The following is a 13,855-nucleotide window of genomic DNA, read 5'->3' on the forward strand; positions in this document are numbered from 1 at the left end:
AAAACATGTAAATCTCTCAAAAACGTGACCAAATTTAGCCTAAAACATGTAAATCTCTCAAAAACGTGACCGAATTTAGCCTAAAACATGTAAATCTCTCAAAAACGTGACCAAATTTAGCCTAAAACATGTAAATCTCTCAAAAACGTGACCAAATTTAGCCTAAAACATATAAATCTCTCAAAAACGTGACCGAATTTAGCCTAAAACATGTAAATCTCTCAAAAACGTGACCAAATTTAGCCTAAGACATGTAAATCTCTCAAAAACGTGACCAAATTTAGCCTAAAACATGTAAATCTCTCAAAAACGTGGCCAAATTTAGCCTAAAACATGTAAATCTCTCAAAAACGTGACCAAATTTAGCCTAAGACATGTAAATCTCTCAAAAACGTGACCAAATTTAGCCTAAAACTTGTAAATCTCTCAAAAACGTGACCAAATTTTGCCTAAAACATGGAAATCTCTCAAAAACGTGACCAAATTTAGCCTAAAACATGTAAACTCTCAAAAACGTGACCAAATTTTGCCCAAAACATGTAAATCTCTCAAAAACGTGACCGAATTTTGCCTAAAACATGTAAATCTCTCAAAAACGTGACCACATTTAGCCTAAAACATGTAAATCTCTCAAAAACGTGACCGAATTTTGCCTAAAATATGTAAATCTCTCAAAAACGTGACCGAATTTTGCCTAAAACATGTAAATCTCTCAAAAACGTGACCGAATTTTGCCTAAAACATGTAAATCTCTCAAAAACGTGACCGAATTTAGCCTAAAACATGTAAATCTCTCAAAAACGTGACCGAATTTTGCCTAAAACATGTAAATCTCTAAAAAACGTGACCAAATTTAGCCTAAAACATGTAAATCTCTCAAAAACGTGACCGAATTTAGCCTAAAACATATAAATCTCTCAAAAACGTGACCAAATTTAGCCTAAAACATGTAAATCTCTCAAAAACATGACCGAATTTTGCCTAAAACATGTAAATCTCTCAAAAACGTGACCAAATTTAGCCTAAGACATGTAAATCTCTCAAAAACGTGACCGAATTTAGCCTAAAACATGTAAATCTCTCAAAAACGTGACCGAATTTAGCCTAAAACACATAAATCTCTTAAAAACGTGACCAAATTTAGCCTAAAACATGTAAATCTCTCAAAAACGTGACCGAATTTTGCCTAAAACATGTAAATCTCTCAAAAACGTGACCGAATTTTGCCTAAAACATGTAAATCTCTCAAAAACGTGACCGAATTTTGCCTAAAACATGTAAATCTCTCAAAAACGTGACCGAATTTTGCCGAAAACATGTAAATCTCTAAAAAACGTGACCAAATTTAGCCTAAAACATGTAAATCTCTCAAAAACGTGACCGAATTTTGCCTAAAACATGTAAATCTCTCAAAAACGTGACCGAATTTAGCCTAAAACATGTAAATCTCTCAAAAACGTGACCGAATTTAGCCTAAAACATGTAAATCTCTCAAAAACGTGACCAAATTTAGCCTAAAACATGTAAATCTCTCAAAAACGTGACTGAATTTTGCCTAAAACATGTAAATCTCTCAAAAACGTGACCGAATTTTGCCTAAAACATGTAAATCTCTCAAAAACGTGACCGAATTTTGCCTAAAACATGTAAATCTCTCATGGAGGGAGGACGCTCTGGGCGAGCCCTGAAAAGGCGATAGCGGGCATGCCCGGACGCTCTGGGCGAGCCCTGAAAAGGCGATAGCGGGCATGCCCGGACGCTCTGGGCGAGCCCTGGAAAGGCGAGAGCGGGCATGCCCGGACGCTCTGGGCGAGCCCTGGCAAGTCGAGGCTGGGCGTGCCCGGGCGCTCTGGACGAGCCCTGAAAAGGCGATAGCGGGCATGCCCGGACGCTCTGGGCGAGCCCTGAAAAGGCGATAGCGGGCATGCCCGGACGCTCTGGGCGAGCCCTGGAAAGGCGAGAGCGGGCATGCCCGGGAAAGACGAGACCGGGCGTGCCCGGGAGGTTCGGGCGTGCCCGGGAACAGTGAGTCCGGGCATGCCCGGGAGAGGCGCGTCTGGCCGTGTTCTGGCCGGTGCAAGGCGATTGTGTGCATCCAGCGGTAACCGCTACAGAGTCAGTAAAAAGGGTTACTTGGTCGTGTAGTAACGACTGTTAACTATTTGAGTTTGCTATTGGCAAAACTAGAAGCATTTTTCAGTTCAACACCAGTTGTAAATCTCTTCCCCAGTAGATACCTGTTGTGACATGTTTTGTGACATGTTTTGTGACATGTAACACTAGCATGATCCTGAAATTTAAAACCTTTGAATATTGTTTTTCGACAAATTGGGTTTTGCTGTTTGGCGTTTCAATTTGACCACTTAGCTTGTACTAATGTAACCACTTAGCTTGTGTTATTCCAAGTTCAAATCCCATATACTGTGTTACTTTGTCCATTGTCTGTTTATGCCCTTGTCCTTCATGTCGTATACTTATGTACATTGTACATGCTGCTCCCTGAACCTAAACCGATGAGAAAAAGGAAGACATCTGGAAGCATTTATTGCATACTCTATGATTGCATCTTACATAACAACTATAAACATCATCTTTTATATAACCATGCTCACCCAATGAGATATGGTAAACAACAGACCTGGTAAATTCACAGCTGAAGACTACAACAACAACAGCAACAACAACAACAACAACAACTACTGCGCCTTACTCCTCCTTTACTTCACTTACTCTACCCAAACATTTTTGGCTTAAGTCTTTTATTAACTGTCAAAACAACAACAACAACAACTACTACTACTACTACTACTACTACTACTACTACTACTACTACTACTAGTACTACTACTAGTACTACTACTACTTTCCTATGCGTTACTTCTCCTTTACTACTCTTACCCTACCCAAACATTTTTAGCTTAAGTCTTTTATTAACTGGCTGGCAAACTAATGCGAGCAAAGGGGAAACCTAGTTTGGCATCCATCCGATGGAGGGTGAATACATCGATGTTGTGCTCTGCTAACTAAACATCAGGGATTAAATTTATAGGTGTGTCGAGATTCGAATCCAGACAAGAGAGCTCAAGAGCGTGTGTTAACTTCGTACCTGTAGACTATCAATAATTCTTTTTAGCTGTAGATTATTTATGATACTATTCTACAACGGCTTCATTGTGTGGTTGATGTCGAGACCATACAATGCGTCACCTGTGATCATTTGATATGGAAACAACTTGTTTTCAACTTTGTGGCTAAGAGGGTAATTGGTGTACAATTGATGTGTCTCAATTCTGTCATGTCTTGGAATCTTTATTATTATTATTTATTTATACAAGATCGAGGCTCGTGTAAAAGCGAACATTAATCACAGAAAAAAACGAACGGACACATAAAACATATAATAAGGGGAGCGGTAGACAAGATGGGGTGAGAGGGGGAAGCACACAAGCACAACATTTGAAAGCAGGGACATCAGGAGATCTGTGGGAGGGAGAGGGCTTGGGGGGGAGGAGGCGTGGGAAGGGGAGGAGGGGGGTTGGAGAGAAAAAAAAAACATGGACACAGCGAGGACTTTCAGGAAAGAAGTCGGTTTTTCAAAAAAGTGGATCTGGGGTGAATTAACGGGGGTAGAAAAGATCAAGGTTTTGGATGGGGGAAGATAAGAGATGGTGGTGAACAGCTGTTTTAAAGACCTGGAGGGAGGAGTGGGATTGAAGAGAGTGAGGGAGTTTGTTCCAGAGGTGGGAGTAAAGAGGAATGAAAGAGTGAAGGTGAGCAGAGAGTCTTGATTTTGGCAGTTTAACCATAAGAGGGTTGCAGGTAGATCTTGTGCGACCTGTAGGGATATTTGGGGGACAGAGCCCAGAGAGAGCTGGGGGAGCAAGGCTGGAGAGGAGTCGGTAGAAGACAGAAAGACCACCAACCTGCCTGCGGTGAGTGAGTGAGAGGCCCTCGGAGATAGCTTCATCGCGGGAGATTCCAATGATTCTGAACGCTTTGGTTTCAACAGCGTGAAGATGAGCTAGGTGTGAGGCTGGATCACCAGCCCAGAGGGGAGAGCAGTACTCCATTGAGCTGCAGATGAAAGCCTTGTATGTGGTGAAGAGTTGAGGTGTGCCAAGGAAGGACTTCGCACGACGGAGGATGCCCAGTCGGCGACTGGCTTTGGAGGCCAGCTTGGAAATGTGGTTTTCCCAGGAAAGATCATGGCAGATAGTGAGACCCAAAAGCTTGAGTGACAGAACCTCTTGGAGAGGATTGTTGAGAAAGTAGATGGGAGGGTTGTCCAGGCGGTCTTTTAAATCTAAGAACATGTAAAGGATGTAGCTACATATGTACATACTGTATTTACATTATCTGCAGTGATCGATTCACATGATATTTACATCATGAAACGTATCTATTATTTTGGGAGTTATGTTCCTGCAACATTTTGCATTATGGGATACTAGCGGGGGTACTCGGGGTTGCTCGGTCATGTTCTAATCCTGTTGGCATTTTGAAGAAATTAAATTGGTTTTTTTTCTATTTATTTGTGGGGGCATAAAACACTTCCCTACACCCACAAAGGAATGGGGTTCAGGATCATTTAATATTACTTTCACATTTTTACGAAGGCTTAGGCATTATAAAGCGAGTTAAAGAAAAAAAAAAAATCCAACTTTTTTTTCCAATTTTTTTTTGCCGAAAATAATTTTTTAAATGAAATTTTGCCAAAGATCTGTCCAGCCATCTCTGAGAAAAATGGCGACACAGACAGGAAATGGAAAATTTGGAAAATGGCAGTGAGGATTTGTTTTATCCTTTAAATGTGACATGAATACAGAGTTCCAATTAAAGTGGGTTTCATCTCCTTTTTATTGATTTTGTGTATTTCACAGTGTACATCGGTCCCTCATGCCCAGGCATGTGTTTCGGGAGAGGATGGTGCAGTTTGAATGGATGCAGGTGAGCTGTTTCGATGCCGTGACATCCTTTGCATCATACCTTTACCTGTCAGGGTAAAGATGCTGTGATTCTTTATTTAATTTTAGTGCATACTCATTTGAACAACTTTGCTTCGGTTCAAGCAACGCAATCTCACACACTCCAATCCCACCTTCTTCCCTTCTCCATCTGCGGCTGTTATATAACAGTTGTAGAACATTCTAGATTCTTCTAGATTCTAGAACATTCTAGATTTTTAGCTCTTACATGAGCATCGATCTTGTATACAAAAAAAGTCTTGCTTACCGTAGCGTTGTGAGCCCCGATGACTGCTTTTATTAATTTATTTAACTTTCTTGTACATTCAGTTGTTACTTTCCCATTATTTTAATGATGATTGGGTAATTTGGACTTCATGGGATAGTGGAGTTTCCAGTGCATATGCCAGGCTCTTCCTCGTTCTTCTCTACCATGACCAGGGCTGCCGAGAGCCAGAATGCGACCCGGGTCAATACTAAGTGTCGGGCCCCTTAATATATATATATATATATATATATATATATATATATATATATATATATATATATATATATATATATATATATATTGTTACGGACGCGGCTAGGATGTTGTTTGCCGAGCGGATGGCCGCCGCGCCCGAACAGTTACCCCGACTAACCCGATTCCTGAACGTTGGCCAAAATCGCGCCACAGATATTCAATAGGTAAAAGACAAAGGTGACACGGATGTGAAGAAGAAGAAGGAGACAAAAAGGTTTGAAATACGAATATAATTTATTACTATGTACAGGACCAAAGAAACCAAGGAAGAAGGAAAGATAAGAAAATATAGCAGAAAGAGGGACGGACCAGAAAGACACAGTGAAAATACTAGCTTAACTAAACAGGCTTAACTTATTACCCAGGACAGAACAAACAAAACAAACTCACGTACGCAAAAGGATGGAAGGGCAGGAATCGTTTGGAGGGATGAGCAGGTGGAATCACAGGGCACAGCGAGCAGGTCCACTCCGGGCGGGAAGCGCGGAGCCGGCAGCTCCTTGTATTCGGCTTTACACCGCACACCGGCAGGGTCACTCGCTGCCCCGTCAGGGCTTCACGCGGCTGGTTGAAACGGGGCTGGTTGAAGCGGCTCTTTGTCAAAGGCTTTTCGTATCTCTCACGCAACAACCACCCAAAGGCTTTCCGTATCTCTCACGCAACTCCGGTGCAACTCTCAACTCTCTCCCGGTGGACTGCCAACCCTCTTACGCACATGGACTCATCTGCCGTATCTCTGGTGTATCTTCTCCCAGCGATCGTCACACCCTTCTCTCATACCTTCAGCGCAGGTCTGTCACGCCCTCATCGGTTTCGGTACCGCCCTCCCCCCCCCCCCCCCGTGCTCTGTTTCGTGACCTTTTATGGCAATCCCACGGGCTTGTCTCCTTATTTGGGCATGGCGCCGACGGCACGCCCCTCGTGGCGAGCCACGGGCTTGTTTCCTTATTTGGGCATGGGGCTGAACAGCTCCGCCCTTCGTGGCACGCCTTGGGCTTGCCTCTCCCTGGCGACCCCGCCCCTCCTGTTCAAACAGAGCACGGAGCACAAATTCACTATAGCAGCGAAATGAGTGGGCGCGCACCCCACGCTTGTGAACTGCTTTACCCAGAGATGGAGAGTTTGGCTGGGAAATGGAATTATTGAAGGGGAGCTATTCTTAATTGATTCGGTGCAATGGAGTATTAATTAATGGAAGACAAAGCCTTAGCCTAATACACAAAATAAGGATATAACTACTGAACAGGGATATATGGTGTCCTTCGTGTATGTTTTATGGAATTAATTACGGGAACGCCCTTTGCCCTTTATACACAGACTGGAGGCAGGAGGGTCCACAATAAAGCAATAAAAAAAAAAAAAACAATAAAAAACACAATCCTCACATCCACAACAATATATATATATATATATATATACATGTATTTTAAATCAACCTATCGGTACGGAGGTTCCCATATTTTTGTCAGAACAAACACATGCCATGTTTAATGAAGATGTCAGCAGTGCCTTCATTCTGACATCATAATTCAAGAAGTGCAACGCTTGATCTGATCAGTATGAAAAATTTTGAGGGTCATCTAGCGATAATTTGGTCAAGAGAATTAAATTTTTGACATCATAGGTCTCGTAGTTTGGCATCCATGTTGGATTGACCATGAACAACAACAACAACATGCATTTTAAGGCCATTTTCCCTGCTAGAGAGGGGGTTAGCCTTGCGGTCCCCATGACAATCTTCTCCATTTTGCCCTATTTTCTGCATCTCTCCTTGTTAACCCCCTTGCCCGCATTTCTTCTTCCACCATCTTTAGCCAAGTCTTTCTCGGTCTTCCCCGTCCTCTACTTCCTTCTACATTCATTTCCATCACTCTTCTCAACCAGTCACTCGATTTAAAATCCTCTTCTCCAAAATTGCTGTCCAGATTGATGCGAAATTTCATGCACATGATCTACTAGACCTGGGGAATAGTTCGTTCCATGATTACATCACAGGTAACATGGTCTGGTAGCCATATTGGATTGAATCTAAAACCTTTAAAAATATGCCTCTCCAGAACAGCTGGACAGATGAAGGGGAACATTTAAACACATGTTCCCCAAGCCTTGGACATACCATGGTGTTCACGAATAAATCACAAAGCCCTGGGCATACCATGGTGTTCACGAATAAGTCATGGGTTACATGGGCCGGAATGCGTGAAAACAATGTTCTGGTGTAAGAAAGAAGGATGGATCCAAGAACGGCTTCATATTTACTCAGAATTTCGAACCATGCTGAGGACACAATGAATGTAAACTAGTTACCCAAGATTTAGGCCAGAAGATTGGCCTTATGTTGTAGCATGTATTCCAGACAATCTCTATATATAAAGGAGGAGTGTCTGTGTGTGTGTGTGTGTGTGTGTGTATATGTGTGTCTGTCTGGATGTCCGCTTATAACTCAAGAACTACACATCGGAGAAAAGTTTTAGACACTTCGTCAGAGAAAAGTTCCCCTCCCCTCCCCCCGATCGGAATCAGCATAAAATCCTGGTGGTTATAGGCTACGTTTTATTTTAATATCAATGGTTTAAAAAAACCTCGCCACCTGCAATTCCATGGTGGTTTGTGGCGGCATCAGACGTTTGGGGTGTATTGCAATGGTTTGTCGGGTTTGGCTGTGGGTCCAGAATAGCTCCCATTTCTTCATGTTCTTCCACTTTTATTTTGATTCTTCTGTTACAACGCCTTCCTTATGTACCTTATATCCCCCCGACGAGGCCTCTACATAATGTCATGCGGCAGAATTTCGTACATTTTGAGTGAAAGAAGTGAGACGAAGTTGTAGGAGGAAGAAGAGGCGCGGCCGAACTGATAGAAGCCGACTGTGGAGGGCCTCGATCGTGAGTGGAAATGGCGGGAATTGCGTTTGTATCGCAAAGTAAAGGATCTGCATTCATTTCTGAACTTGCATTGGTGGATTGTTATACATCTGCATTATTTTTCATAAAAAAACTTATGTTGAACTTGAAGGCTCCAAGCACGGACTATATATACGATAGCCCTCATTGAGGTAAAAATAAAAGTAAAAATCCTGCTATCGCTTGCCAAGCTAGCCGTTCCCTCCCCCTCCCCCTTCCCCTCCCCTCCCCCTCCCCCTCCCCCTCCTCTCCCCCTCCCCCTCCCCCTCCTCTCCCCCTCCCCCTCCCCCTCCTCTCCCCCTCCCCCTCCCCCACCCCTCCCCCTCCCCTCCCCCCTCCCCTCGCCTCCTCCCCCCTCCCCTCTCCTCCTCCTCCCCCTCCCTCCTCTTCTCCCCTCTCCTCCTCCCCTCCCCCCTCTTCTCCCCTCCCCCTCTTCTCCCTCCCCACCCTCTCCTCCCCTCCCCACCCTCTCCTCCCTCCCCCCTGTTCCCCTCCCTCCCCCCCATTCCCCTCCCCCCCGGTTCCCCTCCCCTCCCCCCCGGTTCCCCTCCCCTCCCCCCCCGTTCCCCTCCCCCCCCGTTCCCCTCCTCTCCCCCCCGTTCCCCCCCTCCCCCCCGTTCCCCCCTCCCCCCCCGTTCCCCTCCCCTCCCCCCCGTTCCCCTCCCCCCCCGTTCCCCTCCCCTCCCCTTCCTCCTCCCCCCCTTCCCCCGCCCGGCAATGCCGGGTACTTCCCATGGCCAGCTGTACGTGGGCTGCTCGAGGGTTGGAAAACCAAGCAATCTTTATGTCTTGGCACCAAGTAAGAAAACCAGAAATGTTGTACACCAAGAGGTTTTGAGAAATTGAAAATTGACAAAACGCCATGTAGGAAATGTACTGTGATATTGCTCTAAAATATACATGTTCTTTTCATCATATATTTGTATTATTCTTATTCAACCCGGGCGAAGCCCCCCTCCCCCTCCCCTCCCCCCTCTTCCTCCCCTCCCCCTCCCCCTCCCCTCCCACTCCCCTCCCCCTCCCCCTCCCCTCCCACTCCCCTCCCCCTCCCCTCCCCCCTCACCCCTCCCCTCCCCCACTCCCTCCCCCTCACCCCCTCCCCTCCCCCTTCCCCTCCACTCCCCCCTCCCCCTCCCCCTCCACTCCCCCTCCCCTCACCCCTCCCCCCTCACCTCCCCTTCCCCCCTCCCCCTCCCCCTCCCTCTCCCCCCTCCCCCTCCCCTCCCCTCCCCTCCCCTCCCCCCTCACCTCCCTTCACCCCCTCCCCCTCCCCTCCCCCTCCCCCCTCACCTCCCTTCACCCCCTCCCCCTCCACTCCCCCTCCCCCTCACCTCCCCCTCCCCTCCACTCCCCCTCCCCTCCCCCTCCCCCATCCCCCCTCCCCTCCCCCCTCACCTCCTCCTCCCCCTCCCCCTCCCCCCTCACCTCCCCCTTCCCCCCTGCCCCCTCCCCCCTCACCTCCCCCCTCCCCTCTCCTCCTCCCCCTCCCTCCTCTTCTCCCCTCTCCTCCTCCCCCACCCTCCTCTTCTCCCCTCCCCCCTCTTCTCCCCTCCCCCTCTCCTCCCCTCCCCCCTCTCCTCCCCTCCCCCCCCGTTCCCCTCCCCTCCCCTTCCTCCTCCCCTCCCTTGCCCCGCCCGGCAATGCCGGGTACTTCCCATGGCCAGCTGTACGTGGGCTGCTCGAGGGTTGGAAAACCAAGCAATCTTTATGTCTTGGCACCAAGTAAGAAAACCAGAAATGTTGTATACCCAGAGGTTTTGAGAAATTGAAAATTGACAAAACGTCATGTAGGAAATGTACTGTGATATTGCTCTAAAATATACATGTTCTTTTCATCATATATTTGTATTATTCTTATTCAACCCGGGCGAAGCCCCCCTCGCCCCTCTCACTCCCCTCCCCCTCCCCCTCCCCTCCCCCTCACCCCTCCCACTCCCCTCCCCCCTCCCCCCTCCCCCTCCCTTCCCCTCCCCATCCCTCCCCCTCCCCCTCCCTCCCCCTCCCCCCTCCCCCTCCCTCCCCCTCCCCCCTCCCCCTCCCTCCCCCCTCCCCCCTCCCTCCCTGTTCCCCTTCCCCTCCACTCCCCCCTCCCCTCCCCTTCCACTCCCCCTCCCCCCTCACCTCCCCCTCCCCCCTCCCCTCCGCTCCCCCCTCCCCTCCCTCCTCCCCCTCCCCTCCCCTCACCCCTCCCCCTCCCCTCCCTGCTCACCTCCCCTCACCCCTCCCCCTCCCCCTCCCCTCCGCTCCCCCCTCCCCTCCCCCCTCCCTCTCCCCCCTCCCCCTCCCCTCCCCCTCCCCTCCCCTCCCCCCTCACCTCCCTTCACCCCCTCCCCCTCCCCCTCCCCCTCCCCCCTCACCTCCCTTCACCCCTCCCCCTCCACTCCCCCTCCCCCTCACCTCCCCCTCCCCTCCACTCCCCCTCCCCTCCCCCTCCCCCATCCCCCCTCCCCTCCCCCCTCACCTCCTCCTCCCCCTCCCCCTCCCCCCTCACCTCCCCCTTCCCCCCTGCCCCCTCCCCCCTCACCTCCCCCCTCCCCTCTCCTCCTCCCCCTCCCTCCTCTTCTCCCCTCTCCTCCTCCCCCACCCTCCTCTTCTCCCCTCCCCCCTCTTCTCCCCTCCCCCTCTCCTCCCCTCCCCCCTCTCCTCCCCTCCCCCCCCGTTCCCCTCCCCTCCCCTTCCTCCTCCCCTCCCTTGCCCCGCCCGGCAATGCCGGGTACTTCCCATGGCCAGCTGTACGTGGGCTGCTCGAGGGTTGGAAAACCAAGCAATCTTTATGTCTTGGCACCAAGTAAGAAAACCAGAAATGTTGTATACCCAGAGGTTTTGAGAAATTGAAAATTGACAAAACGTCATGTAGGAAATGTACTGTGATATTGCTCTAAAATATACATGTTCTTTTCATCATATATTTGTATTATTCTTATTCAACCCGGGCGAAGCCCCCCTCGCCCCTCTCACTCCCCTCCCCCTCCCCCTCCCCTCCCCCTCACCCCTCCCACTCCCCTCCCCCCTCCCCCCTCCCCCTCCCTTCCCCTCCCCATCCCTCCCCCTCCCCCTCCCTCCCCCTCCCCCCTCCCCCTCCCTCCCCCTCCCCCCTCCCCCTCCCTCCCCCTCCCCCCTCCCCCCTCCCTCCCTGTTCCCCTTCCCCTCCACTCCCCCCTCCCCTCCCCTTCCACTCCCCCTCCCCCCTCACCTCCCCCTCCCCCCTCCCCTCCGCTCCCCCCTCCCCTCCCTCCTCCCCCTCCCCTCCCCTCACCCCTCCCCCTCCCCTCCCTGCTCACCTCCCCTCACCCCTCCCCCTCCCCCCTCCCCTCCGCTCCCCCCTCCCCTCCCCCCTCCCCTCCCCCTCCCCTCCCCTCACCCCTCCCCCTTCACCTCTTCTCCCCCCTCCCCTCCCCCTCCCCTCCCCTCACCCCCTCCCCCTTCACCTCCCCTCCCCCCTCCACCTCCCCCCTCACCTCCCCCCTCCCCCCTCCCCCCTCACCTCCCCTCACCCCTCCCCCTCCCCTCCCCCCTCACCTCCCCTCACCCTCCCCCTCACCCTCCCCCTCACCTCCCCCCTCCCCCTCCCCCCTCTCCTCCCCTCCCCCCCGTTCCCCTCCCCTCCCCTTCCTCCTCCCCCTCCCCTCCCCTTCCTCCTCCCCTCCCTTGCCCCGCCCGGCAATGCCGGGTACTTCCCATGGCCAGCTGTACGTGGGCTGCTCGAGGGTTGGAAAACCAAGCAATCTTTATGTCTTGGCACCAAGTAAGAAAACCAGAAATGTTGTATACCCAGAGGTTTTGAGAAATTGAAAATTGACAAAACGCCATGTAGGAAATGTACTGTGATATTGCTCTAAAATATACATGTTCTTTTCATCATATATTGTACACCGCTCCTTTCCTATGCCATCTCCAGGCATTGCAAATCGTCATTGCCGGGCACCAAAGGGGGCTCGGCAGTGACGCACGCTGAAAGAGAGTACTCAGTTTTCACTCTGGTTTCTTGTTTGTTTTCTTGTTTTCTTGTTTGTTTGTTTTCTTTCTTGGTTGTCCGGACGATATCTCAGCCATCCTTTGAGCTAGGAAGCTGAAATTTCGGCACAGTAGTGAGCAAGTCCTTTGTCAAATACGGTATTTTTTGTTTTTTGAATAATCAATTAATTGAGGAGTTATTTAATTATTAGCGTTTAATTAAGTACTTATTTAATTAATTAAATTTCATTTATCTTCTGACCATTATTAACTCAGGCACCTTTTGAGTTAGGAAGCTGATATTTGGACATGCCAATGACCAGGTGATTTGGCTGCAAAGGATATTTTTTGATTTATTAATTAATCAATTAATCGATTAATTATTTAATTATTCGATTAATGACAAAAAAATTTTTTTTTTTAAGTTACAGATTCTGATGAAATAGTGGTAGTTTATGTGTTCTCTGACCAAATTGATTAATAATTTAATTTTTTTATGATTATTATTTATTTATTTTCATTATTAATCATTTATTTATTTTCTTTCTCATTTGGCCAATATCTCAGGCACCTTTTGAGCTGGGAAGCTAATATTTGGACATGAGTGACCAAGTGATGTGGCTATCAAGGATATTTTTGATTTATTGATTAATCATTTCATCTATTAAGTATTTATTGATTAATCGATTAATTATTTATTGAGTAATCAATTAATTATTTAATTTTTTATAAATGACTTATTTAATTAAATTTCTAAAAGATACATCTTCGGATGAAGCACTACTGGTTTAGTTATGCGATTAGCCAATTGATTATGAAAATATTTTGTGATAATCTTTTATTGATTTTAATTATACAATTAATCAATCAATTAGTGTACACCTCTCCCTCCCAATGCAGCCTCAATGAGCTGCACTGCGGTATTGCCGGGCGCCGGAGGCGCCCCGGCAATGCCGCGCTGCAGCATATTTAATTATTTGGCATGGGGCGGTGTACTTTGAATGTATGTGTACTTGTTTGTATTATTCTTATTCAACCCGGGCGAAGCCCCCCTCCCCCCTCCCACTCCCCTACCCCCTCCCACTCCCCCCTCCCTCCTCCCCTCCCCCTCCCCCTCCCCTCCCCCTCCCCCTCACCTCCCCCTCCCCCCTCACCTCCCCCTCCCCCCTCCCCTCCGCTCCCCCCTCCCCTCCCCCCCCCTCCCCCCTCACCTCCCCCTCCCCCCTTCCCCTCCCCTCACCCCTCCCACTCCCCTCCCCCTCCCCTCCCCCTCCCCCTCCCTTCCCCCCTCCCCTCCCCCCTCCCCCCTCACCTCCCCTCCCCCCTCACCTCCCCCTCCCCTCCGCTCCCCCCTCCCCTCCCCCCTCCCCTCCCCCTCCCCTCCCCCTCACCTCCCCCTCACCTCCCCCCTCCCTCCCCCTCCCCCTTCCCCTCCACTCCCCCCCTCCCCTCCCCTCCCCCTTCCCCTCCACTCCCCCCTCCCCTCCCCCTCCCCCTCCCGTCCCCCCTCC

General features: G+C 49.5%; 1 protein-coding gene across 3 annotated transcripts in view; it reads left to right on the plus strand.

Moving 5' to 3' along the window:
- The window catches only part of RELN (reelin), a 515,504-nt gene that overhangs the window by 119,420 nt on the left and 382,229 nt on the right, over positions 1 to 13,855 (plus strand). For all 3 annotated transcript variants that reach the window (XM_078786532.1, XM_078786533.1, XM_078786534.1), the window contains exon 17: positions 4,881 to 4,947. In XM_078786532.1, coding sequence (XP_078642658.1) covers positions 4,881 to 4,947 — 67 coding nt within the window. The remainder of the gene's footprint in view (positions 1 to 4,880; positions 4,948 to 13,855) is intronic.

The sequence above is a fragment of the Myxine glutinosa genome, chromosome 11, assembly GCF_964187855.1.
Source record: "Myxine glutinosa chromosome 11, kmMyxGlut1.1, whole genome shotgun sequence".
In the NCBI taxonomy this organism is placed as follows: Eukaryota; Metazoa; Chordata; class Myxini; order Myxiniformes; family Myxinidae; genus Myxine; species Myxine glutinosa.